This window comes from Papaver somniferum, chromosome 5 (genome assembly GCF_003573695.1).
Source record: "Papaver somniferum cultivar HN1 chromosome 5, ASM357369v1, whole genome shotgun sequence".
In the NCBI taxonomy this organism is placed as follows: domain Eukaryota; kingdom Viridiplantae; phylum Streptophyta; class Magnoliopsida; order Ranunculales; family Papaveraceae; genus Papaver; species Papaver somniferum.
The window spans coordinates 147627163-147654586 of record NC_039362.1 but is presented as its reverse complement, the minus strand read 5'-3'; the positions used below and the strand labels follow the sequence as shown (position 1 = coordinate 147654586).

The window sequence follows — 27424 nt, the reverse complement described above, 5'->3', positions numbered from 1 at the left end:
GAGAGATAGGAAGACGAAAATGACATATAGGAAAGAGAAAACAAAAGATTCTTAATGCGCTTTCGATTATTTCTTTCCTTTTCTCCATTATTTCCTTCTAATTTATTGACGGGGTAATCAAGTGACTTTCCCTTGTCTATTCTTCCAAATTCCGCCACTCTATACTTAATTATTTTCTTTTTCCTTTTTTATGCTTTATACATTCCATTTTTATTCTTCATTTGAGTCTGAATTGTTCCTAAAATACTCAGATTTGGGTTCATCACACAAATAATATTAGGTGTTTTAGTCTCTCGAAGTGCTGGTTTTTGAATGGTTTTGAGATGCTGAAGTTGGTTTCCAATAAGTAAAAGATTATAGAATTCGATTAATTTTGAGAATGGGTTGCTTTGAAGGGGGATGTATGAATCCAGAGCTAGGGGAAACTGATTGTTTCTATGAAATTAGACCTGAATTCGTACATGAGGTTCCAAAGACCCGATTTAAACCCAGGGTGAGTCATTTTTTATTTTATTTTTTCATTTCTGAGTTCAAAATTTTTAATTTTCAGAATTTGATGATTATGCGATGATTTCATAACAGGTTGGGAAAACACTTAGTATGAGAAAATGGAATTCTGCATTTACTCTTGATGGTCATTTGGATATAGCTAAAGTACTTAATCGAATCCAACGCGGGGTAAGAGCTATTAAACACTGTTAGTCATTTTTATTGGATTGACTGTTACATTGTAAGGATCAGATGATAGCATACTCTTAAGAAAAACTGCAATAGAAACTGTCATATCCTGTTTAAATGTGTGTTTGATGATATTAAAGACAAAAAATTCAAACATTCACCTCAGTAGTTTCAGAATACAAGGAATATAGGATAATCGAGCAATTTTTCATCTGTTCGATTTCTGGCATTAGGAGTCGGACAGCAGTCTCCAGAATGTATGAGGAACCAGTTTCTGGGAGACAAGCTAGAGAGATTGATTAACGGCTAGAATGTTGCATGCAGACTGGATGAGTGAGAATCACTACTAGAAATACAGATTCTAGGCCCTCAGAAGAGTTTACAGCTCGTAGAATTTTCCTAGTTTAGAAGAGTTGTTAATTCTTTGCAGAGTTTCCTAGTTGCTCTCTATAAGAGGGTTGTTACAGCAGTAGAAGGTGGGCACATAAAGTACAAGATCTATCCATATAATAGAATTCAGAAGTAATAATAAGAATAAGAAGTTTTTCCCATGATTGTGCTTATAATTCATGTTTTTCTTACTTGTTCTTTCATCTAAGTAATTCATATGGTTCTGTTGGCCGATTATGTGTCAGAGATGCACCAAACTGAAAAGTGTCCAGGTTCAATTAGGCTATGAACATCTATTACTTGTGTCATTTCCATGCTTACGTGTCGTGTGATACTAAATGATAATAATAATTAGTGTGTTATCATATCATTTGTCAAGTTCAAAGTGGTCAAGTGTCGTTTATTTAAATGTTATTTGTACAACTAGGGTGTTCATCCATCAATCAAAGGCGTGGTTTGGGAGTTCTTATTGGCTTGCTATGATCCTAACAGTACCTTTGAAGAACGGAATCAGCTGAGAAAACATAGGAGGTAGATAATTCTTTCAATTCAGTTCACTACATAATGCCCACCAACTTCTAAACTCTTTCACAGGCTTCTGTATCATTCAGCTTCAATCTATTTGATGCTCACACAATACACATGAATGAGGTGGAAGTTCACAGTTTAATATTTTTAGCCATTCTTCGTCTTCTTCAAATCTTGACGTAAAAGGAAATTAAATAAAATGAATGGCGTATTGTTTATTCATTCAAATAATTCGTTGCATTTTTATCGGTCATGATAGAGATCAGTATTCGAATTGGAAGGCTGAGTGCAAAAAGATGGAGCCAATGATTGGTAGTGGAAGGTATATCACAATGCCCATCATCAGTGAAGATGGGAAACCAGTCCAGTATCCTTCTAATAACAATTGTGATTCAGATTCAGAACATAATGGAACTGTTGCTGTTCTCAATGCCTTCCCCACAAAGCTTGACGTGAATGTTACTGAAGCTGCTGTAGAAAAGAAAGTGATTCAGTGGAAACTTGGCTTGCATCAAATTGGTAATTAATACAAGCATCTCATATTTCGAGTATATTTTTAGTGACCATTTGTGGATTGTTTGCACTTCACATGTAACTCATTCTGTTTGTATAGTCGCTAAATTAAACATCACAGCGCCCCCTTATATACCTGCGAATATATGATTTTAAGTTTTAGTTCATCATGACAAATAAAGAAAAATATGACAATAGATTTCTATGTTTTTATAATGCAAAGTTCATTCTAAATTTCTTTCCAAAGAGTAGTTCACTGTATGACATATCTAGAAATTGTTGATTTATATTGTACAGCGTCATTTGCAAGTGAAGAATAAACAATCCCTGTCATCATTCTGTTTTGGTACTATAATAATGCGGTTGTGCCTAACATTATTTGTTATAAAACTTTACGTGACAGGTTTGGACGTTCATCGCACAGATAGAACACTTGTATTTTATGAAAGTGCAGCTAATCTGGCGAAGCTTTGGGATATTCTCGCAGTGTATGCCTGGATGGACAAGGACATTGGATATTGTCAAGGTAATTAGTTGGCTAATATTTATCCCATTAAAGAAAAAGCTAAAAGATAGGGTTCGTTAAAATATCAGTAATTGATGAGTCATGGCACATTTATTCTTCTCCAGGAATGAGTGATCTTTGCTCTCCAATGGTAATTCTAGTCGAAAATGAAGCTGATGCATTTTGGTGCTTTGAACGCTTAATGCGCAGGGTGGTATGCATATCTGTACTTATGCTCATATTGGTTCATATTGAAAAAAAAATGCGATAATTTGTGCTTAACATGGTATGTAAGGATTCTGTGTCACTTTGACATGCGATATTGTTTATACACAAGAAAGTTACATCAGACATGCTGTCCTGGTATGTCTGAGTACTGCATTGGTTGCATCTTTTATATCTGTTCCTGTTGCCCACTATATATTAACAAATCAGCTGCTTCTATATTGTCACATGATCAGACTGTTACCGTGGATATGTCAGCAACTTATCTTCTGCTTACTCTTTTTTATGTGCTTTAGTGTCGTGAATTTCAAGAAACGATTACATAACTCACCCTGTATCTGTAGTCTATACTCTTCCCTCTTATGTTCCCCAAATCCAGGTCGTGTGTTGTGGTTCATTCATGTATACCATCAGAGGATGCAGTATTAAGTTTTCTTTTATACTTCAATAAGCTTTAGGGGAGAGTGGTTGGTAAGTATTATGCAACTGACTGACAACAGAATATATAATACCCTGCCTTTAAGTATTCTTGAATTGAAACCTCTTCCGGATCACCTCAGATATGAGTATTTAAGTGATAAGGAAGAGTTACCGGTGATTATTAAGGAAATGAATCCATTTGAGCGATAACACATTTGTGCAGCCTGATACTCTCCCACCATTAAATTCCCGTTGCTTAAGAGTTGGAATCCTCCCCGCCATTTTTTGCAGCTGAGAGAAATTTCTTGCTTATATTGATCTGTTTAAACATTGGCCATGCCATTCTTATTTTCTCTCATATCACTCATTTGCTTGACTAGTGACTACGACTAATTTCTTCTGAGTAATTGCACTGCTAGATTCACTCATAGTAAGTTATCAGCTCAGAAGATCGTTATATTCTCAATGTCAACCGATTCTCCTCTTCAAGATTATTAGTATTACTTTGAGTCAGTCAAGTACCCAAACTCAAAGAAAGTCATAATCTCATATGCTAATGCAAAATCATCCACATCTAAACACTTAGGGTCACAAGATGAAATTCTAGGATCCCGCCAGAGTTGATTGAGGCTATTCCTTCTGCTCAGGTGGAACTTGGGGTCAGGTTTAGCTCTCAGGATGAGGTCATAACCCACACGTCTTATCACGCTGAACAATGATGTGAATGTGATCATGAAACAAATTCAAACCAGCTCAAGCAACCAACTCCCAGTTTACAGGGGGCTGTTTTTCATGTAACAATACTTTGATGGTTTAGGTATCCGATGAGTTCCTTCTGGTTTGGTCTGCTCTCACATTTACATATAAACTCTTGGCCCTTAATCAAGTTCAGTTTGAACTTTAAACCTATTTATTTATTTTTTATTTTATAGTTATTTTTTCCCCTGTAGTTTATTTCCTTCTAACTGGAGCGAATTAGCTCTTTGTTTGAGACCAATTTTTTTTTTCTCTGACTGGTTTGTATTTTGCATCTTTCACATTTTATTCAATCCTTTGACTCATTCTTTTTTTTTGTTGATTGAAAGCGAGGAAATTTTAAGTGCACAAAAAATTCAGTTGGGGTTCAGTCACAACTCAGCACACTAGCAGAAGTACTGAGAGTTGTTGATCCAAAGCTTCATCAACATATAGGTATGCTTTTCTCGCATTTCATTTAAATAGGTAAGGGTAAAATGCTTTCAAGTAAGGGGTTGTACAACTTGTACTTGTATTATCTTGAGTAAAGCATTATGCTCCCTAAATAAATCAAGTCCTTACTCCCAACTTAAGTATACAACATTACAACTCACAAATGGTATGCTGATATTTTTCGTGCCTAAAAGTTTCTTTTTTTCCTTTTTTTTTGGGCAAGGTGGAGTACTTTGTTGCCTTTAAGCTCATCTAGTATGAACCCACTTTAATTCCATGTCTGGGCTCACTATGAGTTGCACGTATGAACTGTGAAGCTCGTGTATGTCTGGCTCAAATAATAATATAGTATAAGTAATCAACACATTGGCACCAAATAAAGAATCTTACTTAATCCCAACGTAAAATGTTGCTTAGGAAAAAGAGGCCTTAGTTTTGTGCTTATAGCTTAGTTGTAATTTTGTAACTCTTTCCCTTTTTTATGTGCAAAAACAAAAGTATATTATTAAGGAAGCAAAAGAGGATTGATAATCTGTCATTGATCCCACATAAGAATCAAAGACATTATTCATCCATGCGAATATCACTTGATACTAAGGACAATCGATCACCAATGTCTTTTACATTTTTCAATGTCATAATCTCATTTATGATGTTGTTTAAGCTTTAACTATTTGATGCAATGAAAAAAAATGAACTCCTGACGTAGATAAGTTTCCAATAACAGAGGATCTAGATGGAGGCCAGTATCTATTTGCATTCCGGATGTTGATGGTACTTTTCCGTAGAGAATTCTCAGTTGTGGATGCCATGCACCTTTGGGAGGTATGCCACAGACTAGAAGTCGGTTGATTTCACAAATTGCAGTTACTCTTGAAGGTTTAAAAATTCTCAAACTGAATAGCAGAACTTTCTTTCTTTTCTTGTCGGTCATCATGGTTGATCTCAGATGATGTGGGCCATGGAATACAACCCAAACACGTTCTCTGCTTATGAGGAGTTGTATGAAGATACAACTAAGTGCAGACTGCCGAAGGAAAATGATATGCAGCTGAAGAAGTATGGAAAATTTGAGAGGAAAAATGTGAAGGCTGGATCAGAAGATTCACTATCTATCTTCCTTGTTGCAAGTGTTCTTGAGGCCAGGAATAAGCGGTTTCTGAGGGAGGCCAAGGGTTTGGATGATATTATTAAGGTGGGTTCATTGTGTTAAGATGTTTCTTCTCCAATTGTGTAAATTCATCTCAGATAATTCCCACTATTTTTTCCTTACCTGGAAGTTCTGTGGCAGATCTTGAATGATATAAATGGAGACATAGATGCCAAGGAAGCTTGTAAGGAGGCCCTGAATGTTCAAAAGAAATACTTGAGACAGGTAAGTTCACATCATGCTCTTTTACACATGCGCTCAAACCCGTACAGTTGACTCATACATAAGCTTGAGTGTGTTTTTCAATCATTTTCCTGGTTTCTTTCCTTTTGTAAGTTACATAGCGAATCTACCTACAATAATCAAACATCTTCAAGAAAACTTTCCCAAGATTGCTAACTTCATGTTTTGTTTGCAGATCAAAAAATTGTAAATAAGAAGGCTACATTTTCACACAAATTGTCCCTTTCGAATCCAATTTCTGCAACCAGCCAGTCAAAAGAGTGACTAATGGAGTGCATAAAAGAGAATTCTTATTATCTGTACCAATTCAGTTATACGAGCCTTGTTTGTATTATCAACCCATGTAGCCAAGTTTGTAAAATAGGGTTCCCATATTGGCTAATTTGTTGTCTTGTATGTTGAAACAAGGAGAGTTGTTAAACGCCTATGTGACGGCTCAAATTTGGTGGACTATAAAATATCTTTGAATGAATGGAGTTCATAACTGCTGCTCAAATTCAAATCCATCACTGGAATAGTTAATAATTCACTGTGAGATGACTTTGAAGTAATTAGAGATGAAAAAAGATACACATCCACCACGTTCATTTGTAATAGTTCCTTGGATATTTTGCCAGCTCTAGAAAGATAACAATGTTAATCCACTAATGTTAATCCACGCTTGAATTGCAAAATTCTATATTATACAGTGAATTATCATTTCCTAGAAGCATTCCAACTACCAGAACAACTAGCATCTGGTTGGCGGTCGCAACATTCAGATTATGGATCCAACCAAGCTTTGAATGCTAATGAAAAAGAATACCCAAATTCTTCTACGGCTCAAATTTGGTAAAGTATAAAATATCTTTGAATGGACGGAGTTCATAACTGCTGCTCAAATCCATCACTCAATCATTGTTAACAATTCGCTGTGAGGTTGACTTTGAAAAAAGATACACATCCACCACGTTCATTTTGCCAGCTCTAGCTCTAGCAAGATACACATCCAACATTCAGGTGCAGCAAAAAAGATTTTGGAGGCTGTCAGACAACCGCACGACCACCACAGCAGGCCAAGGCCTGTCTGAGAACGATCATCTACAGCCGCAGGGCCTACGTCATAGGCCTGCGAACCATTAATCACGCTCTGGTCGTGCGGGTCCTGGTTCATCAACCAGCCTGTGGTTCCTGTTCACAAATAAGGTCGAGCCTATAGAACAGATCCTGTTCAAGTAAGGTCGTGTCCAGTTCACAAATTCCACCCTCTTTAAACCACACTCCATTTCGCAGTGTGGGACTAAAAGAAACTTCTGAATCTTATGTATACGCACCTTTAGAAGGTCGCAAGTTCCAAACCTGTCTGGGACGCTTAGATATAAATTTTAACAACGAGGACACGGACCAGCCACGTACCGGCCACAGACGTAAATCGTGTAACACACACTTGCCACTAATTCTAGTGGTTGATATGCGGTGCTATCAACTTCATTATGGAGCAGAAAAGTAAATACAGAAGTACTCTCCAAGTCTTCATACTATTGATAACATCTTCTGACTTGAACCAAAGATAACAGAGAACACCACCGGAGTGACGGTGGATTTAAATGGTGACAATCTTGAGATTTTGACTTCATCTGAATCGAGTAACTATGATCGTTTAATTTTTTCTTTTGTTTTTTAAACGCAGCTTATATCGAATGATCGGTTTAAGAGTGCGGAGCACAGGGTCCTAGCCAACCTTGAAAATCCTCGAGCATCACTTTCATGTTATTTTCATGGTACAGATCTGGATCAACCCACAAGGAAGTATGGACCTATTAAAGAGTTGTTGCTAGAAACCGACCGTCCTAAATATCGCGGAACTGACGATAGACGAGTATATGAGACAGTATAATGCAAAAGGTCTTGACTCATGAGCCACAAATTTCAAATTCATGTCATCGGTCCACACCACATGCATATATATGGATTTCAGTTTCATTTCGATATGTTGCAATTAGTCTTGAGTGCATAAAACAGGATTCTTATTTTCTGTACCGATTTAGCAATACGAGCCTTGTTTTTTCCAAATGTCAACCTGAATGTAGACAAGCTTGTAAAATAGGGTGTTCATATTGCCTAATATGCTGTTTTGTGTGCTAAACGCCTAGAGTTTGTGTCTAGCTCTAATGCATATGTGCCGACTCAAATAACCTTTGGACGCGCGGTGAAATTATTAACTGCTGTTGAAGTCCATGTCGAATCTTTAAGAATGGCATATTGCTGGTTTTCAAATTAAGTATATCCACACGGGAAAGGCAGTACTTCCATCACTCGAACACTCTCCAATGGTTTGTGTGTATTTCTATGTGGCAATTACATAAACAAGACAATTGCATAAAACAGGATTCTTATTATCTGTACCAATTCAGTTATACGAGCCTTATTTGTATTATCAACCCATGTAGCCAAGCTTGTATATTAGGGTTCCTATATTGGCTAATTTGTTGTTTTGTATGTTGAAAAAAGTAGAGTTGTTAATCACTGTGAGCTGACTTTGAAGTAATTAGAGATGAAAAAAGATACACATCCACCACGTTCATTTGTAATAAGTTCCTTGGATACCCCAAGCTTTGATTTGGCAAAGCGAGCAAAAAAGATTTGAGGCTGTCAGACAACCGCACGAAAGCCACAGCAGGCCAAAGCCAAGCCGAGAACGATCATCTACAGCCACAGAGCTTACATCATAGGCCTGAGGCCATTAATCACGCTCTGGTCGTGCGGTACTGGTTCATCAACCAGCCAGTGGTTCCCGTCTAATCCACTGGGCTAGTTTAATGGCAGGTCATTTCATTAAACCCAGCTTAATGAGTGGTCCAAAAAAAGTTGTTTAGACCAATTTTTTCTGCACAAGCGCGAGTTTTAATAAAACGAGTTTTGATTATTCCAGAAATACCCCTCCATCAAATCATAAACTGTACAGGGTTGAATCTCTTCCCATTTTTTCATTTCTACATTTTTGAAATCGAGATCTCCGTGCTCAGGCGATCTACGACGAAATTTTTGGCTCTCTATCTTCCGTCGTTTCCTAGTTTGTTCTCAAATCTATGGTTCCAATCTCTCAATTAAACGAAATACTGCTGCTAAATCCATTGGTAAGCTAAGATTTTACGATTTTGAATTGTTAGGGTTTTTGAAAGAGGAATTTGAAGTAGATATTTGTGTTTTCGATTTCCATGCTTAATAATTACTTCATTTTTGTGAATAAAGTTCAGATCTAGAAAATAATTACGTTATATGTTCGTTTCGTAACTAGATTTGATTATAATAGTTACATTTTGATTTGATTTTAGATTATCTTGTTCTCATTTATTCAGGGAAATAAGTTTTGATTGCTAAGATCATTGAGAGTATGTTTAAGGAAATCAATATTAGTTTAATTTCTTAGTTCTTTTTCTTGTTTTTATCATTTACCTTTATGTAATCTCATTCAATTTGTTGCAGAACCCAACCGTGCAGATATGCTATACTGTGAGTGTTTGAGGGTAAAAACTGGTTCTGTTGTTTTTGTTAAATTTGGGTGTGTTGATGAGAAACGAATTCAAACCCTAAACAATGCACTGCACGGGAGTACTTTCAAATTCGAGAGATCAATCTGTAAGACCCTGTCCTAAACCAAGAAATGACTGTTCCAGATTAAATTCGGTCACAAAGTGAAGGAGAAGGGGTTGATCTTAGGGAGGTAAGTGAATAAGGTGTTTGAGATCAGAATATTGAATTATGAAGGCGTGGTTGTTTATGACTTGTATCAGAATGTGAAACTGGCTTGCAGAATTTAAGCTATCAGTTCTTGGTGTTTTCTGGATATTGTGTTAATAACGCTCGAAACAGGTTGAAAACCTATTCATACAAGTAATTTGAGCACACCCCTGATCTCGTAGGAAGTGGGGGAGATTAAGTAGTGGAGTAGTGGGGTTGTGTAAGAGGTGGTGATCATCACGTTGCCACACCTTCATCCACTACTCTCATCATCGTTCACCGTCCGTCTTTTCCTGACACTTTCTCATAGTGGGCGCGTTATACGCCTCACGCTCTAAACCTCCAGACCAATACCCCAGTGAGTATCCCCCAGTTTATGACATGTTTGATGTCTCGAGTAAGTGGGTCAAGTCGTGGGACTTGCGGCAAAGAATAACATATGGTGCTATTAGGTTAAATAACTAAGTTATTTATGAAGCCAATGTCCACAAAATATCGTATGTGTTTGATGCACGTAAAGCATCGCTTTTAAGCCACTTGTGTAAATGCTGACATCTCTTGGGCCATCTAAAGTTAGATCTAAGCCACTCAAATCGGCTGGAGAAGATGGGTGGTCGTGATCGATTTGCGACAGTAACATATTGCCGCAAACACCAATTAGGGTTTCAAAGTAGCCGCGTCCACCCTAGTTCAATCGAACTATTTAGTGTGCCATTTACTTACCATGAGCAAGTCGATTGATTGGGAATAATATTGGGCCGACGGTGAACGCATTGGAACCTCCTTGATCGTCTGAAACGCGATCTAAGCCGTCCAATTAGGCTGGCTTGGACAGATATGATGATTTGCGCCAATAATATACTGCCGCAACCCAAAATTAGGGTTTTGAAATAGCGTGTTTGCCCTAGTTCGGACAAACGATTTAACGCCCTATAGGCTTGCCGCGGGCTAATCATTCGAAGCGCTGCAGATGTACCAGATGGGATCCGCTCGGTCGAGATGTTAGTGGGCCCGCCGGCGGTCATCGTGATGATTGTCTAATTCTGCCAGGAGTAGGCTAGGCTTGTTGAATCGCGCGACCAAGTTCTATGGCCGTGATCATTTTTTGAGACTGATATGAACAGTCTAGATTTTCCTTAAGGAACTTAAACATATTCGATCGAGTTATCTTTTAATTTAAAAGTGCGTCGATACGAAAATTTCTTTGTCAGAGAACGATGCAGCCTGTGTGAGTATTTGTGCAGATCTCAATACTGGGACTTCAGGAGATTCATGCTACTCTGCTTAGAGTGAACATTAATCGTCATGTCATTTCAATATTGGGAGTTTGGATACGGAACATAGCACAGGAGAATACTAGGCGCACAATGCATTAGTGAATAATGCTGGTGGAAAAATTCACAGAATATTTGGGATTGTTGCCACATGCACCATTTTGAGTGAATCTCATATTTATATTGAATTGCTCAATGAGCGAGGAGGTTTTTTGCACTTGTCGCTTCTTAAATGGCTTTGCCCCTTGCAGGGTGATAGCGCATTAAACACAGGGTTTTACAATTTTAGGCTTGAACTAAAAACCATTATAGTTTTGTTTTTTCTTTTTTGAATATTAACTTTCGTTTAATCCAATTTTGAATGTAAACTTGCACAGTTTATTAACTGTAAGCAACTTAAGAGATGTTATGGTATGAAATGAATATGCTTAATGTGTTTTAGCAGGTGAAGATCTTTATGTTTGTCTAATTTGCTGTGACATATCTTTGAATTTCTCGAGAGTATAAATTTTATGTAATGTAGTCAGTTTTTAGAATGTATTTTTTGTATACTCATTTTATGAAATGTAACAGTGTGTACTCATTTGAACGTGTTACTGCATTGTGAACAGACATTCCTAGAAAAGTATACACCGAAATTACCCAGATTTCTAAGAAGCGCAGGGGATACACTCGGTTTCTAACAACTGAAGCGGATCTGTATTCACTTCCTACAAGTGTAGGTGATCTGCACTCATTTCTAGGAAGTACAGAGGACCTATACTCAGATTTGTAACTAGTGCAGTAGGGCTATACTCAGATGTCTAAGCAGTGTAATAAATTTTGAAAGTATATACTGCTTAGAAATTGAGTGCAGGTCCACTACACTGCTCGCAAATTCGAGTGTATACATGTTGATTAGATAATATGATGCACTAAACACAAGAGATACTTCTATGCTTACCAGTAACCACACCACCATCTTAACTACTTTTCACCTTAGTTTCTAACAGATACCTCTTAAGTGTTTTCTCCTTATTGTTGCAGTTATATTTAGTTGATTTTTTTTCACCTTTCGTTGTTTTTCGAATACAATCCTTGTTATGATGTTTAAAATCCACTGAATACATGAGTGTATCCAATATGTACTGATAATTGTGAAAGGAAGAATTTTCTTTCTTAGCATTAGAATTAGATATAATTAGTTGTTGTTTTTAAATGCAATCTCTATTATGATGCTTAAACTCCACTGAAAATATGAGTGTAGCCAATATGTACTTACAATTGAGAAAGGAAGATGTACATTTTTAGCATATAAATATCACACTACATTATGAAGTATTTTTACAATCATCCACCTAACGTCCTCCTTTAGTACACTAATTTTACATCTTTTTCTTAAGTTTTGTTTGTATTTATGTAACACCTTGATTAATCGAGCTACATTGGATTTCGTACAAATTCTTCGCTTGGTTAATGAATTGTATCTAATTAGAATTATTTTCTTATGTCAGGTTTCCGTTCTTTTGCGAGGGCGTGAACCTTCTCCAGAGGCAGTTCTTAGGCACAATAGCCTATTAAAAGCTTCAACGTCCGCTTATATTAGCATATCTCTCAATTTATTTCTTCCATCGTACATTATAAAAATACTCATGAGGTGGAATTGTGCTAAAAATTTTTAGTTACAATCCTATAGCAATTTTATCTTCTTTTCATTTTCCATGCTTTTAGCATTCTTTAGTGTATATAAATGTTTAATAATTGAAGGAAAAACAAAAGGGAAAAATGAAAAGCTAATGTTTTTTAAACTGTTAGTTTACAGAAATCTTAGTACTTTTCTGGTGATCCCTTTATAATAATTTATTTTTTCAGCACATCCTCTAACGAGTGCAAGTCCCCTATATTGTTGAGAAATCGAGTTTAACTATTCACTTGTCATAAATAAAATACAAATCCGCTGCACTTGTTAGAAATTCAGTAAAGGTATGTTCTAGTTAAAAACGAGTGCAGGTCCCTTATACTTCCTAAATATTGTGTGCAGATCAACTGCACTGGTTAGAAATCCAGTATAAGACACATAAAAATGCATGTCTGGTTGACAGGATAGAAAAAACATTAAATATGGAAGAAAACTATAGGAGAAAAATCTAAAATCGTTTCTCTTAACTTACAACTTGGGATATATGTGGTGGTACAAAAACATTATAACAAAAACTAAAATCAAGTTTATAAAATGTTGTCTCTTAATTGGCTATCCAAAACATCAACTATGTGGCTAATGAAAATTACATCTAACAAGTAGATGTCCCCAACGCTTGTTAGCATTTCAAAACATTGAACTTTACAATTCTTCACCATTGGTAGAACTTCTAGCTCCTTGCTCATTCTGCTACCAATTTTATCTTATGAATTGAGAATGCATTTTCTATGAAGAGTGTAGCGCAATCCTACTATGTATAGTCCCTCTTTGGCCATTAATATGTTATGACCATTTTATGAATTGTAAATGCCGAAAAAAACGCAACATGATAAGAAACATCCAAGTAAGCACGAAACCATAAGACCCATATTCCCATCCAGATTACATACAGAAACTAGTAGTGAATTCAGTAGTGATTTGTAACCAGCAACATGTGTATTGGATATCTACAAGGTAACATCATAAATATTAGGATTTTTTGCTGCTAATGTTTTCACCATAATGCCCAAAATAAATATATAAAAGTCAAATTTCTCTTAGCATATATGGAATAAACCAAGTTTATATATATGTAATCTAAACTAATGTTTGTCAAAATATCTAATAATTTTCTCAGTACAGGCTACTTGTACTCTAAAGTGTTAATGCCAAACTAGCTAGTTTTTCCCAGTATAGGCTATCTGTACTCCCGGTATAGGCTATATGAACTCTCAAAAAGAAATAAATAGATTTTATTGTTATTTTTGTAATCAAAAGGAAAATAAAAAAAATAAAAAAATAAAATACTAACCCAAGCAGATGCATCAAGGTACAACAGTAAAGAGTGGAGAAAAACCCTGCTCTATACAGTTTTATACCAGTCGAGCAAGATACGTCTCCTTTACGGTCTACACAAATGTGGATAAAATAAAAGAATCATATGGATAGGAATCATACTATCTATAACATAAACACAAAAACCATAGTATATGTGATCTGCACTAGATCATAACAATGTACAAGAATCATAATATATGTGATTTTCATTGTTCTTGTGTTATAACATAAACATAAAAACCATAGTATAGGTGATCTGTACTAAAAGATAACAATGTAGAAGAATCATAGTATTGGTGTGGTCTGCACTGTCAAATAAAAACCGCTAGAACATAACAATGTAAACCAAAAACAAGATTCTGATTTCTTATGACATTCCAAAACATTGCAATGAGATAATAAAGTGCTTATGAACCTATATATTCTAAGTGTTGTAGTGTTTCAACTTTTGCGATCATTATGAGATATTATATCTGCATTATTGAGTCTACTAATCTATCTCCTAAAATGTACTTTTTACCATGTTTCTGTATCAACATTGAATCGCACGATAACCTGCATTTTTCAACATTTATAATACTGCTATCTAATACCACTAGCAAATGAATTATCAGAATAAAGAATAAGAGAAAACAACATCTAACTTTATTACGCTATTGACAATCATTGTTTATCATATGAAAAAACCTATAACCTTCACAAACAACGATTTTTTGTACAAATGAGTAATGGCTGACCAGTCACTAGTAAGTTGTAAAAAACTTGAACCAAGCAACACATATACAGAGTTACAGATGAATCATCAAAAAAATCCCTACAATATAGACTATATGCACCATAATTTCCAAAAGTTTATGAACCCTAATTATCAAAACATAAACAAAATAACAACACAAAATTGAAGATTTGAGTTTAATTAACCCTAATTATCTAGGATTATAACTTTATTGAAGAGAAAATAACAAAATCCCCACAGTATATCCTATCTGCACCTCTAGGATTGTAAATCAATGAGTATAGGCATTCTGCACTGTTTCAGAAACTTCCTTTGCATTCTAAAATATGGAATAACAGCATACCAAATATCAATAGAATATATCAACAGAGTATAATGAATCTGCACTATCAGATCATCATTTCAAAATAATACTGGAAGTTATGAAAAAGAAAAATACAAGTCTGGACATATTCTTTTACCAGTATATGTAGTCTATACTGACGGATTATACTGTCTAGGTCTAAATAGCCTATGATTCTTTCAGTGTAGTGAATCTGCACCATGGGATTATAGTGTGAACAATGAACTGTGTGTTATTTTTGATGGGTATTCAAGCGTAAACTACGTAAAAGATATATGTAATGTTGGATCATAGTGTGGAGAAAAAAAATGGAAAATACAAAGTGAAGAAATAAACACATCTTGTTACCAAACTTCACAGACTTTATCTATTTCCTCTTTTCAAATTAAACAACATTTCAACCTTATTCCTGCATAAATGAGTTCTTGCACATTTGTTCATCATTCTTACTTCTCCTGCCAACTTTATCCTTTCCTTTTATTCTGTGTTGCTTGATGGTACTCGAATGTGCTTTGACTCAATTGTCGTTATCTGTCTGGCTCGTTATGCGTGTCGTGGGTGCAATCAAATTAGTGATCTTTTTTCACTCAATTAATAAGTAATATAATGAACGTGAAGTTTGTTCCCACGAAGAGCAGGGAGATTAGTTGTCATAAAGGTCACAAATGGGGGGTTTTGTTTTAGATTGTAAAACAATAAAAAAAATAAAAAATTGAAATTGAGTTGCAATGAATAGGGAGAGATATGATCGAGGAATCCTTTTACGTTACTGTTGATGGTGGTTTTTAGGTCAGGGTTAAATTTGTAAAACCTTGCATCTAATGTTCCGTCACTCTGCAAAGAAACAGAGCCATGTAAAAGTGATGAGTGTCAATCTCTCAACTGGCGCATTTATTGAGCCGTTGAATATATTTGCATGAAATTTATCCAGACTTGCGCATGTAGCAAAAATCCCAGATACTCTGTAAATTTCAACACCTTGCTTATATTATTCGTTAATGTAAGACCCTCTGAGTACTTTTCATGTGTTATGTTCCCCGGCAGAACCCTTAATATTGGTATGGCATGACGGATTTGTGTTCACTCGCAGCAGAATAACACAAATTTCCAAGTATCAAGGTTAAGGTCCTTACACGAAATACTCAGTCAGGAAGCACACTGCTCTTTGTAAATAAAGAATTCTGTGTCAACACATAGATTTCAATCAATTTTGTGATAATTCACAAAATTCATGAATTTGACTAATTTGCAAAAATTAGGATTTTGCGCTCTTCGCAGTATATTAGGCCCCGTTGGTCGAAATTATGCTTAAGGAACTAAGAAATTGATCCTCCGCGGATTAGTAGGTGCAGAGTCCTGCCAAAAATAAAAAAGTAAAGAATAACGGAGCCGTGGAGAAGGAGAAGCAGCGTGGCCGTGCTATGGACCAGCCGGCGTCACTTGGCCACGCCCCATGCTGCCCAACCGACCCTTATTCCTTTATCGACCAATCAGGTCGCATTAAACCCTCCACGCGCACCAAAAGGGTAGACACGCCTATTCTTGTCCGGACCCCTACTTTTATTGACCAATCAGGTTGCCCTAAACCTGCCACAACATTAAAAGAGATGGAAATTGCGTCAAGAGGTCGCCATGCCAAATTGGATTCCCAAAAACACGTCAACATGCCAAACGAGCATGCCAAGCGCACATGCCAAAGCAGCATGCCAAAACATGCCAAATGCACATGCCAAATGTGCCACCTCGCCTCAGTAGCATGCCAAACATGCCAACGCGCCATAAATAGTGCACCTACGTGCCAACCCACTTTTTATTCGCGGCCAACGCCGCAACAGACTTCAATTTGGATATCCTAGCCAGAATCACGACCATTCTCTAGTGGCCATGGATGAAACCCTAACTTCTAGTCGTGGCACAAACTATGCCACTTCGGGCCCACAACATACCATGAGCCGTGGAAACCCTAATAAAGGCGTCACGTCATGCCACTCGTGGAAATATTGACTCCTATGGCCATTTTCACATAACGGCCTGGATATGGTTCTTTTGGCATGGCTCTGGCACCGTTTACATGAAACTCCGTTGTGCCACGGCCACATGCTATATGTGCTAATTAGGGTTTCGACATGCCAAACCCTAATTTAGGCAAAGTTGCTACACAAATAAAGCCAAATAATATTCCACAGAGAATTAGGATTAATGTGACGACTGGAAGTGATGTTTCCACACCACATTTGAGTCTTAACACTAATGTGCCAAAATCTAGCGACCACGACCACGCCAGGCGCTAATTGCACCACCGTGTCGCTGGCATGCACAAGCTATGCCAGCCATTCCACCGTTCCACTGGCATGCACGAACTATACCATCCATGCCGCAGTGCCACTGGCATGTGCTAAAAGCGCCACTATGCCATTATCAGGCGCCAACAAGATGTGGCCATAATCAATGGCTACCCTTCCTCATGAGATACAATCTCAGCCATCCAAGTTCGCCACCGAACTGACAGGCTTTTGGAAAGTTTTAGGCGACCAACCGAGATAATCCTAAATCTAGTGGCCATGGCTACGCCAGGCGCCACTCGCACCAATGTGCCACTGACATACACGAACTATGCCAACCATGCCGCAGTGCCACTGGCACGCGCTAAAAGCGCCACTACGCCATTGACAGGGTCTGGCCATAATCGATGGCTACCCTTCCTCACGAGATGTAATCCCGGCCTTCCATTTTCGCCACCAAACTGACAGGCTTGCGGCAAGTTTTAGACGACCATCCGAGATAAGCCTAATAACACCACATGCTATTTTCCTACGGCAAGTCTCTTGATTTTGACTTGCCACACGTAGCAAACTGCTACATGTTTTCCACGAAAACACTCGAGACATCAAACATGTCAAAAACTGGGGGATACTCATCAGGGTATTGGTCTGGCGGTTTACAGCGTGCGGCGTGCAATATTCCCGTTATAAGAAAGTGTCAGGAAGTAGGACAGTTAGTGTCGACAAGAAGTAATGGGTGTAAACGGATCCACTTCCTTCATCGTGGAAGCACGTTTTCTGATGGTTACATGTTACTCCACTCTTCCATCACTCAATCGTTCCCACTTCCTACGAGACCAGGGTACGTTTAATTATGACTTGTATAAATTTGTTTCACCTATTTCCACTAAACAACAAGCTTGGGTCAGAGAACAACACAGTATACAGAAATCACCAAAGAACTGATAGCTTTCATTATGCAAGCCAGTTCCAAATTCTGATACAAGTCATAAAACAACCACACCTTCAGAATTAACCATTCTAGTCTGAACACCTTCTTCACTTCCCTCCCTAAGACCAACCCTTCTCCTTTACTTTGTGACCGAAGCAAGCCTGGAACGTCCATTTCTTGGTTTAGTCCAGGATTGTACAGATTGATCTCTCGAATCAAAAGTACTCCCGTGCAGTGCATTGTTTAGGGTTTAGATTCGTTTCTCATCCACACACCCAAATTTACCAAAACCAGCAGAAACAATTTTCACCCACAAACAATTGGAGACCACAGTGGGAGATTATTCTCTCGGTTGAAATATCAATTTCCAATTTCCAAGTCCATTTTTCAATCCCGATCTCAAGATGGTAGAATTCAGGTCTGGATCAGCAACAAACCCTGAAAACACTAACGCTGAAATCATACTTGGTATTAACGTTCCTTCCAGTGGCATTAATACACCGCATGTCAGCACCAGCGGCGCGAAAAATGTTCTTTCAGGCGTTACACATCCGATCACCAGAGCCAGAGCCACTGCCTCCACCCCCAACGATTCTTCAAGTGTGACATCTCTAACCGTCATCAGATCCGCTGCTACTCCACCATCAGGACGAGAGACTGGGGGATCCATAGGAAGCCGATACCATATTACCATTGCTGATTTGATGGAAAGACAGGAAGTTCTTGCTAAAGCTCAGACGGACATGGCTTCGACTCAGAAGGAGGTGCTTATTTTCTTCAAGACACTAACGAAGCGGCTACCACAGGAATCACGCCAACCAGAGCCAATAAGGAACACCTTCAATACTCCTGGCACCGATACCTTAGCAGGGCGCACCTTTGTAGATGAAGAGACTCGTTCAGGAGCTCCAGCGGAGAGGAATCAACCATCCAATTTTTTCATACGAGAAGATTTGGAACGACTTCTTCGAAACCGAGACAAAAGCGATTCTGCGGACATGCATCAGCATCAACCCCCGTATCCTCCTGAAGTACAAATATTTCCTCTTCCGAGAGGGTACTCTTCTCCTCAATTCTCCCTGTATGACGACACTGGTAATGCGCGTGAACATGTCTCTCGATTTTTGGAATCCTTGGGAGAACACGAATATAATCATGTTCTCCGTTTGAAGGAGTTTTCGTAGTCACTTACCGGAAGAGCATACACCTGGTACAACAGCATTGCACCAAACAACATATCCAATTGGTGTGACATGGTTACGACTTTCTACAAGAAGTACTTATTTGTGTCTGATCAAATTACCTTCTCAGATTTAGGAAGGATGTTTCAAAGAAATAATGAACGTCCAAATGGTTATGTCAAAAGATTCAGAATTCAAGCGCTGGATTGTCACGACCCAAATGTGACGAACAACAATTGGTGGATTCTTGCATCAATGGCATGGTTCCCATCTACCATGCCTTACTGGAGAATCTGCGATTATAGACATTCTCTGAACTTCATGAGGCTGCTAAACGGTCAGCCACAACAACACTAGCATTGTTAGAAAGAACCAGGACAACCATGGTTGAAGACGCACGCGAAACTCGAGGAAATAGACGCCTCATCAATAAGCAATATAACACTGGCCCCCCTGTGAGTGTGGTAAGTGAATGAGGAAAAAGGAAAGCTCCAGCAGCAGAACATCAATCCAAGCGCGCAGCGCCAGCACATCAGGCGTCTCCACCACGGAAGACTGCAGCTAAAGCTCCCGCGCAACATCAAGAAGCCGGAGAAAAAACCTTAGATTTCCTGTTCCCAATCGAGGAAGTAATTGAACTCTTGGAGGCATGGATCCAAGATGACGCCATCAAGCTGCCTCCTATCAGGCGCCCACCAACTGAGAGGAAATGACAAATCCCAAGTATTGCCGCTACCACAGGTTTGTCCATCACCCGACCAGTGACTGCAATAGATTAAAGCGTATCTTCAAAGAAAAAGTGGAGACAGGGGAACTTCAACTGGGAAATGAGGGAGTTCACAGAGATCCTCTTCCAGTCAGGAGTTGTATGCTTTCTGGGACTCTTTCCACAAAACAGTGTAATCCATGATGCAACATGTATGTGAGATCCTCTATTTCTCCAAGGCGCAGCGTCAAGACATGTTTGCGGACCTCAACCGCGTCGTGTCGGGCAAGCGACTCTTTTTTGTCGAAGAAGTTGTTCCCAAATCCCAGCCTCTCTCGGAAAGCACCGTTGGAAATTACAACTGGGGACTGCTGATCACGATTTATCTGAGGGACGCCGAGTTTGATAGCACGTTGATCGACGCAGCCTCTGACTTCAACATTGTTACCGTCAAGACTCTGAGAGCCGCAGGAATTTCGAAGCAGGAGGCTACACATTCTCTAATCATGGTCAAAAATCCGGAAGGAGAAGCAATGAGCGTGTACGGCTACATCAACCTCGAGATCAAGGTGGGAGATGCTCTAACACATGGAAAATTCCACATCGTCAGAGAATGCCCAAATTATGACATGATTCTAGGGCGCTCGTGGGTACATGGAAATAAAAAAAAATTAGGAGTATGTCCTCTGCCAGTGTCCATACCTGAAAGCTCCAACAAGCCGTCCAATCCTGAAGATTACTTGTTTCCATATCGACAACTCACAAATATGACACGACTACATGAGAATAGCGTATCGATGTACCGCAGATTCCGAGCACAAGTAAGTCTTATTGAACAACCCTTTCTGCAACAAGTCGCTTCTCCTTTCATTCAGGACTAGGGAATCGATCTGATCCTCAACCCGGATGCTACTAAGAGATGTGAATTGGGTGACGGGCCCTTCAAGTGTTTCGCCAAAAATCTGGAGGATGTTTTAGCCAAGAATAATGGGTCCGGAGATCAAGTAACCACGCAGCCTCAAAACCCTTTCCAGGTTGGAGATATGGTGGTGAAAATTTCCGCTCAGCCTCCTTCATCCAATCCCGCAGGCGAACCATACCTAGTAGTAGAAGTTACTTCAGGAGGCTACTGCAATCTCATCAATGCCGACAAGTTGGAAGGTGTGATAATACACGCCCGCTGGCTCAAACCCTTTTAAAACCTGAAAGTGTCATGCTGCCTCTTGCCTCAAAATTCTCCTTAGTATTTCCTTCAGTAATTTCCCTTTCGTTCAATATTTGTAATTCCTACAAAATGATTTCACTGGTTGTATTCATATTTAGGGTTTCTATTTTAATTAAAAGCATTTTCCTTTCAAAATAAGCTTTCGTGAATCATCCCAAAGGAAAAACACCGAGTAAATCCAAACCTTCACAAAACCATTGGCCATCAATTTGAAACCAGAAAAGTCAAACTCTACAAGAGATACCTTATTCGAAAACACCGAAGAAGAGAATATGCAAGAAAGAGAATCATCAAGTGGCGGAACAGATATCTTCTTCAAGAATATCTGGTTTCAAGTCTCATCTGACGTTCCTCTGTTTCTCGTGACAACTGTACTACTACAAGGGAGAGCCAAGAAACAGGTCGGTCAAGCATTTAACCATTATTATTATTTCCCCTGTTTTGAGTTGCTATGGATGATGTCGACACTCGTAGGTGTTAGATACGAAAACAACATGCTGGTCAGCGCTATGGTGTCTTTCCATTTGCTGGATGGCCTAGGGGAATGGAGGAACTTGTTTTCGCAAGAGGGATTTTGGATTCTTTTCAGTTGGAAGATTTTGTCCATTCATTCAATTAAAGACGTGAAACTATCAAAGCTGAATAAAATAATATTACTTGGTGAATCCCTAGCTCCGTCATATGAACGAGAGAATGAAAATAAATCCATGAAGTATCAAAAACGTCTACACGCCAAGAAAAAATAGCAAAAGTGGAAAAACTAGTTGTCAGTGACAAACACCTTGGTCAATGATGCCTCCATCAGAGCTTTTTCAAGCACTTGCTTCAGCACCCCATCCAGAAGCCATTTCAGCAGCAGCTTCAACATCCCATCCAGAAGCCGTTTCAGCAGCAGCTTCAGCATCCCATCCAGAAGCCATTTCAGCAGCAGCTTCAGTATCCCATCCAGAATCCATTTCACCAGCAGTTCCAGCATATGTTTTCACAGCTTCTCCAATGTCTCCAACATATGCTTCCACCGCCTCCCTATATGCCTTGACAACATCCTCAGCGGTCGCTCCAACTTCCCCAACAACAATTTCGACGTTCACTCCAGAAGCTGCTCCAGTTTCGCAAACCGCGTCGACATCTTCCTCAGGAACTTTTCCAACAACCTCTTGAGGATGCTCGGGTTCGTCCACATCAGAATCGAGGATTATGTTACCATTATAGAAAAGGTAATTAATCTGGCTCTCACCTAAAAGTTTTTTGGGCTCAGTCCTTCGCCGTGTCAATCGAGTGGCGAATCGTTCAGCCCTGACAATGGGTTGTGGAGAAGCTTCATCACGTTGAGATTTCCCAACGTGCTGGGATGCTTCATCATGTCTCCAATTTTCCTCCATGTCCATTGAATCCATGAAAGCCTGAGCACGCATCTGCACGATGCGTAGATGGGTGAGAGACATGCCTTATATAATCTGTCCGGCTTCACGGAACAAAGGGTTGATTTTGTCTAATACCTCCTCATGTGAAGAAAACCTGGGTTTGTCAACTTCAAAAAATTTCTCCGAATAGTCAGAGGTATGATGATCACTGGAAGATCCTATTATATGCTACAAAAAGAAAAAAAAAATTACATTATGTCTGCATCGGAAATCTACACGATGAAGAAGACAAAATGGAGAACTATGAGAAGAGACACGAGACGGTACCTGTGAAGAGGATGAACGCAATTCTATGATGATCTATATGAAAGAAAGGTTCAGGGTTGCCTCTTATATTAAGAAGATTGGTGAAACCTAAAAAGAAACAAACTTTGTTGCCAACCGTGTATTAAGGCTCCGAACGCGGGATATCAGCTGGATTAGATACTCGTCTATACAGGATAATTATCTCACCTGGACTACTGATGGAAAGAGGCTTGCCGCTAAAGAGATAAAGCCAATGATACAAAAATGTAGATGGGGAAAAACGAGTTGCTGGTTTTTACGGAATTGAGGAGACGACCGTGCGAAGGAAACTCCTTGAACCGACCAAACTATCAACCTCACACAGATGCACTGCAAAAAGGGAGTGCTTTGAATTCGAGAGATCAATCTGTAGTACTCCGGCCAAAACCAAGACAATGGACGTTCCAGAGTAAATTCGGTCACAAGAGAGGATGGGTCGATCTGTAGGAGGGAAGCTGAGAAATATGTGAGATCAATGGTGATCGAAGATTGTGGGTGTGTTGTGTATTCTGAAAATAAGATAAGTTCCGAATGATTGAATTTTCTCTGTTGAGAGTAATTGCTCAGACGTTGAGTTGTTAATCTTGTGTTGTCTGTTTGACGTAAGATTATATTGTTTTAAATCATGATTCAGAGACTTATTTATATTGTTAGAACTGTAAACAACATGATCCCATGAAGTGTGACAGTTGATGGAATCAAAGAGTGGAGAAGTGGAAATCGTGTTAAAACCAATTGCTCAACGTGCGAAGACTTTGTCAATTTTTCATCCACTACTTTGTTAACTCCTTCAACTAATTGCACGACTTGCTCACATTCTCATCGTGTGTATGAACACACGTGCCATAGACCGCCAGACCAAAACCCTAGTTAATATCCCCCATGTGACACGATTAACGTCTCGTGATTGTGGAGTCTGCAAGGCATACGTGTATTTAGTTAGTCAGTTGCTGACTTCATGGGACGATGGGTCCATGTATTGCTGAGTTGAACATGATTTGAAAATGTTCTGAAATGCACGAATTGAACATGTCTGTTGAGATAGAGGTATAATTCTCAAGTAAACATCGATAGTTAAGGTGAGCAAATATTGCTCATTCGATGAATTGTTTAATATTGATAGTTGAACCAATATTCCTTGGTTTGAACAAATATTGCTCATCTGAGCAAATGTTGCTTGTTTGATGAATAATTGGTAGCGTGACCAGATAAAATATTAAATTAAGATACTGGCAACTGGACCGAGTATAATTAATAAAATGTTGATCATGAGATCAACATAAAATTATTTAGCGTTCGAATCTGGAACTATGAACCTTGGACTCGAAACCCTAATTCGATCAATTGATGATCAATTGAAAATTAACCACAAAGTAAAGGAGGGACCGGCTACATGGGATCATGGATAAACCATGTAGCACCTATATGCTCGAGTGAGCAAATACCAAGGTCTCTTGAAAAGTTGGTAAAAGGATGATCAAATGCTGGTTTAATCATTTATTATTAAAATAATGCTCGTCTGAGCCTTAGGTGATAAAACCTAATTAATTATGAAGAGATGAGGGACCCCTAAGGGTTCATAAAACCATCCCTGGTTGGTCACGGGATCGTCTGACGATCATTCCATGAAATTCCAAGTTGTTTAGAAGGGTTTTGGACCCAAATACGTGCAATTGCGCAAATTAGGTCAAATTGTGAAAATGCGTGGGACCGACTTCTTACAAGCCAAAGAGCCAACCTTGGTCGGTCAAGGTAACATGCTCACGTCGCCAGAGTGTCCGTGTCTCAGTTCTGAGAATTTTGATATTTTCTGATGTGCGTTTGAGCAACATTTTGAGAAAATAGGACAAAATCATGGTTTTTGCTGAAACTGAGGGAACTTCATGAGATGAAAGAAAAATAATAATGAAATTAAGGAATCATGAAGTGTGGGACCGACTATGTCCAAGGCATGGCCGGCCGTCCAATGAGCCCGGTCCCGTAGCGTCTTTCCTAACTTTATTATATTTTTGATGATTTTATGAAAATACCATGAAATCAAGGAGTTTGTGGAAATAAAGGAGTTTTTGTTGAAAACAAGGAGTTTCCTTGAAGTAAAGGAGTTCCCATGAGATGAAGGAAACAAATAACAATAAAATAAATGCGTGTGCGACCGGCTTGGGCATTCGGCCGGCTAGGGCTCGGTCCCGTGAGTTTTCCCTAATTTTATGTATTATTTTATGATTTTATGGAAATTCCATATTTTGAAGGAAATATCATGAAATCAAGGAATTTCATGGGATCAAGGAAACATAAAAAATAAAAATAATAAAATAAGGGTCATGTGGGACCGGCCCGACTAGGGATCGGTCCCACGAGTTTCCCTAATTTTTATTATTTTTCATGAATTGAAGAAAATATCATGAAATTAAGAAAATACCATGAGATCAAGGAATTTCATGGGATCAAGTAAATAAGAATAATAAAATAATAAGGAATGCAAGGTGTGGGACATGCCACAACTAGGACATGACCGGCCGGCTAGTAGGCTCGGTTCTGCATACCTTTCCTAATTATTTTATTATTTCCTTGATGTGAAGGAAACACCATGAGACTGAGGAGTTTCCTTGAAACAGAGGAATTTTGCTCAAATGAGGGAATTTTCATGAGATCAAGGAAAATAATAAAAATACGATAAAATATAAAATTGGGCGTGGGACTGGTCACGACACGACCGGACGTTCGGTGGGCCCAGTCCCCCAGCGCCTTGTTTAATATTTTATTATTTATTATTTTCTTTCCTATTTTGCATAGGTTCATCGTCCCGTCGTATTTTGAGATGCTCGTTCGTGTGTTCAGGTGCTCGTTTGTGCATTATTGCTGAGTACACTTGCACCCTTTTAGTCGGGGCTTACTCAATAGCTGCTCAGATGCCCGTATGTTGAACATTTATCACTAACCCGTGGAATTCAGCTGAGAAGAACCACGAATTGAAGTGACGAAATGTTACGAAGAATCGTAGAATATTGCTGAATATTCAGTTAACGATTAGAGACAATTAATTGATAGCTATATACTAGCAGGCACGCTGTCTAGGAGCATTAATTATTCAAGATTGAGTGATATGAGCTTGTTGAAGCGTCATATTTATTATGTATAATATAGTCAGGGAAAACACATTGTTGCATCCTAAAGACGTTATCGCTCTATACTAGCAGGTAAGCTGTCTAGGAGCCGCCTAATCATAATGATTCTGTACACATGTCTTTTATATAGTCAGGGAAAACATTGTTACATCCTGAAGACGTTATCGTTCTATACTAGCAGGCAAGCTGTCTAGGATCCTTCCAATCGTTCGGTTCTATATAAAAGTGATTACTGAAATTACTCAGTATTCATGAGATATGTCGTTGTCTCAGTTGAGAGACTGCACATCTGCATATGCTCTGAGAGACAATATTCTTAGTCAGAGGTTCTTGCGACATGAACTTTCATGCTTCAATGAGAGACATGAGCCTCAATACTCATCTGATTGTTGGATCAGAAGTATGTACAATTGTTGTTTTACGATTTTAGCCTTTGTCAAAAATCCACCATCTACATTAAGTCCCATGCTTAGTGAGGGACAGTCATGTTCCTCAGTCAGCACTGAATGGTGATTTTCTATTCATAAACAAAATAAGTAATTGAACTTAGTCGTAAGATAAGATGTTGCCGGATTTTCGATTGTACGAGCGAACCATGGCTTGAACGAAGATCCCAGTGGCATGATAGAGCATTTTCTAACGAGCGTAAAGTGGTGTAGCACCTCTGATTGGGTAATGGAACTTTGGTCGGTTTAGGATTCACGGATACAGGCCCAAGAAAGGAATCCATTTTAGCGCGGACGTTCCTTTGTTCGTTAGTTTAAGAAACAAACAAAATAGACATGAGTCTAATGATAAAAATTTTGTCTATGAGATTTCACGAAAAACAAAATTTTATTTTTTAAATACGTGAGATTTCACAAAGTGGAATAAACTCTCGTTTCAAAGGTGGATGCTCGTACGAGAGAAAAGTTTTTTTTTTATAGACGTGCGTCTGTTAGTAATATTTGTTATGAGCTTTCATGAAAGTTTTTTATCTTCGAGCTTTCATAAATCTTTGAAAATATACTCTCGCTTCAAAGACATATGCTCGTGCAAGGGAGCAAAAATATATAGATATATTTTTCAAATTTACGTGAGTTTCACGTTAAATATTTATATATTTTGTAAAATCATGTTTTGATTTTCAATAACTGTGGAAAGTAGACCATTATACATGGTGAAATAATGTCTGTATGTGAGTTTTCACAATTATAGAATGGACGCCTGTCTAGTCTTTGAAAAACCAGTGGATGTCAAAATTCACGTGGGTTGTTCACGGTTTTATGAAAATCAAGTCATGATTTTGAATAATGAATTTTTTTCGTCTTTGCAGGTTTGAGAGAACGAGCAAGTTTTCGAAATTATGACGTTATAA

The 27424-nt window shown here is 38.5% G+C and overlaps 1 protein-coding gene and 1 pseudogene across 2 annotated transcripts; one reads left to right on the top strand and one right to left on the bottom strand.

The window, feature by feature from the left end:
• Positions 1 to 83: 83 nt before the first annotated feature.
• LOC113283133 (TBC1 domain family member 15-like) lies at positions 84 to 6336 on the top strand. Of its 2 annotated transcripts, XM_026532290.1 has the most exons (11): positions 84 to 493; positions 583 to 678; positions 1496 to 1599; positions 1856 to 2115; positions 2513 to 2635; positions 2740 to 2828; positions 4345 to 4450; positions 5175 to 5272; positions 5397 to 5642; positions 5739 to 5822; positions 6016 to 6336. In XM_026532290.1, the coding sequence occupies exons 1-11, from the start codon at positions 380 to 382 to the stop codon at positions 6028 to 6030; spliced, it is 1335 nt and encodes a 444-aa protein (XP_026388075.1). In that variant the 5' UTR covers positions 84 to 379; the 3' UTR covers positions 6031 to 6336. The 2 variants fall into 2 exon arrangements, with proteins under 2 accessions (XP_026388075.1, XP_026388076.1); XM_026532291.1 differs by lacking the exons at positions 84 to 493; positions 1496 to 1599.
• Positions 6337 to 6860: 524 nt separating this feature from the next.
• On the bottom strand, positions 6861 to 7064 carry LOC113285079 (annotated as a pseudogene).
• Between the last annotated feature and the right edge of the window lie 20360 nt (positions 7065 to 27424).

Bases quoted from the DNA above. Each gene is read 5' to 3' on its own strand.
- LOC113283133 (XM_026532290.1), top strand. From the start codon at position 380: ATGGGTTGCTTTGAAGGGGGATGTATGAATCCAGAGCTAGGGGAAACT. The intron at 2,116-2,512 runs GTAATTAATACA...TTTACGTGACAG, and splicing joins ACTTGGCTTGCATCAAATTG to GTTTGGACGTTCATCGCACA. The intron at 2,636-2,739 runs GTAATTAGTTGG...ATTCTTCTCCAG, and splicing joins GGACATTGGATATTGTCAAG to GAATGAGTGATCTTTGCTCT.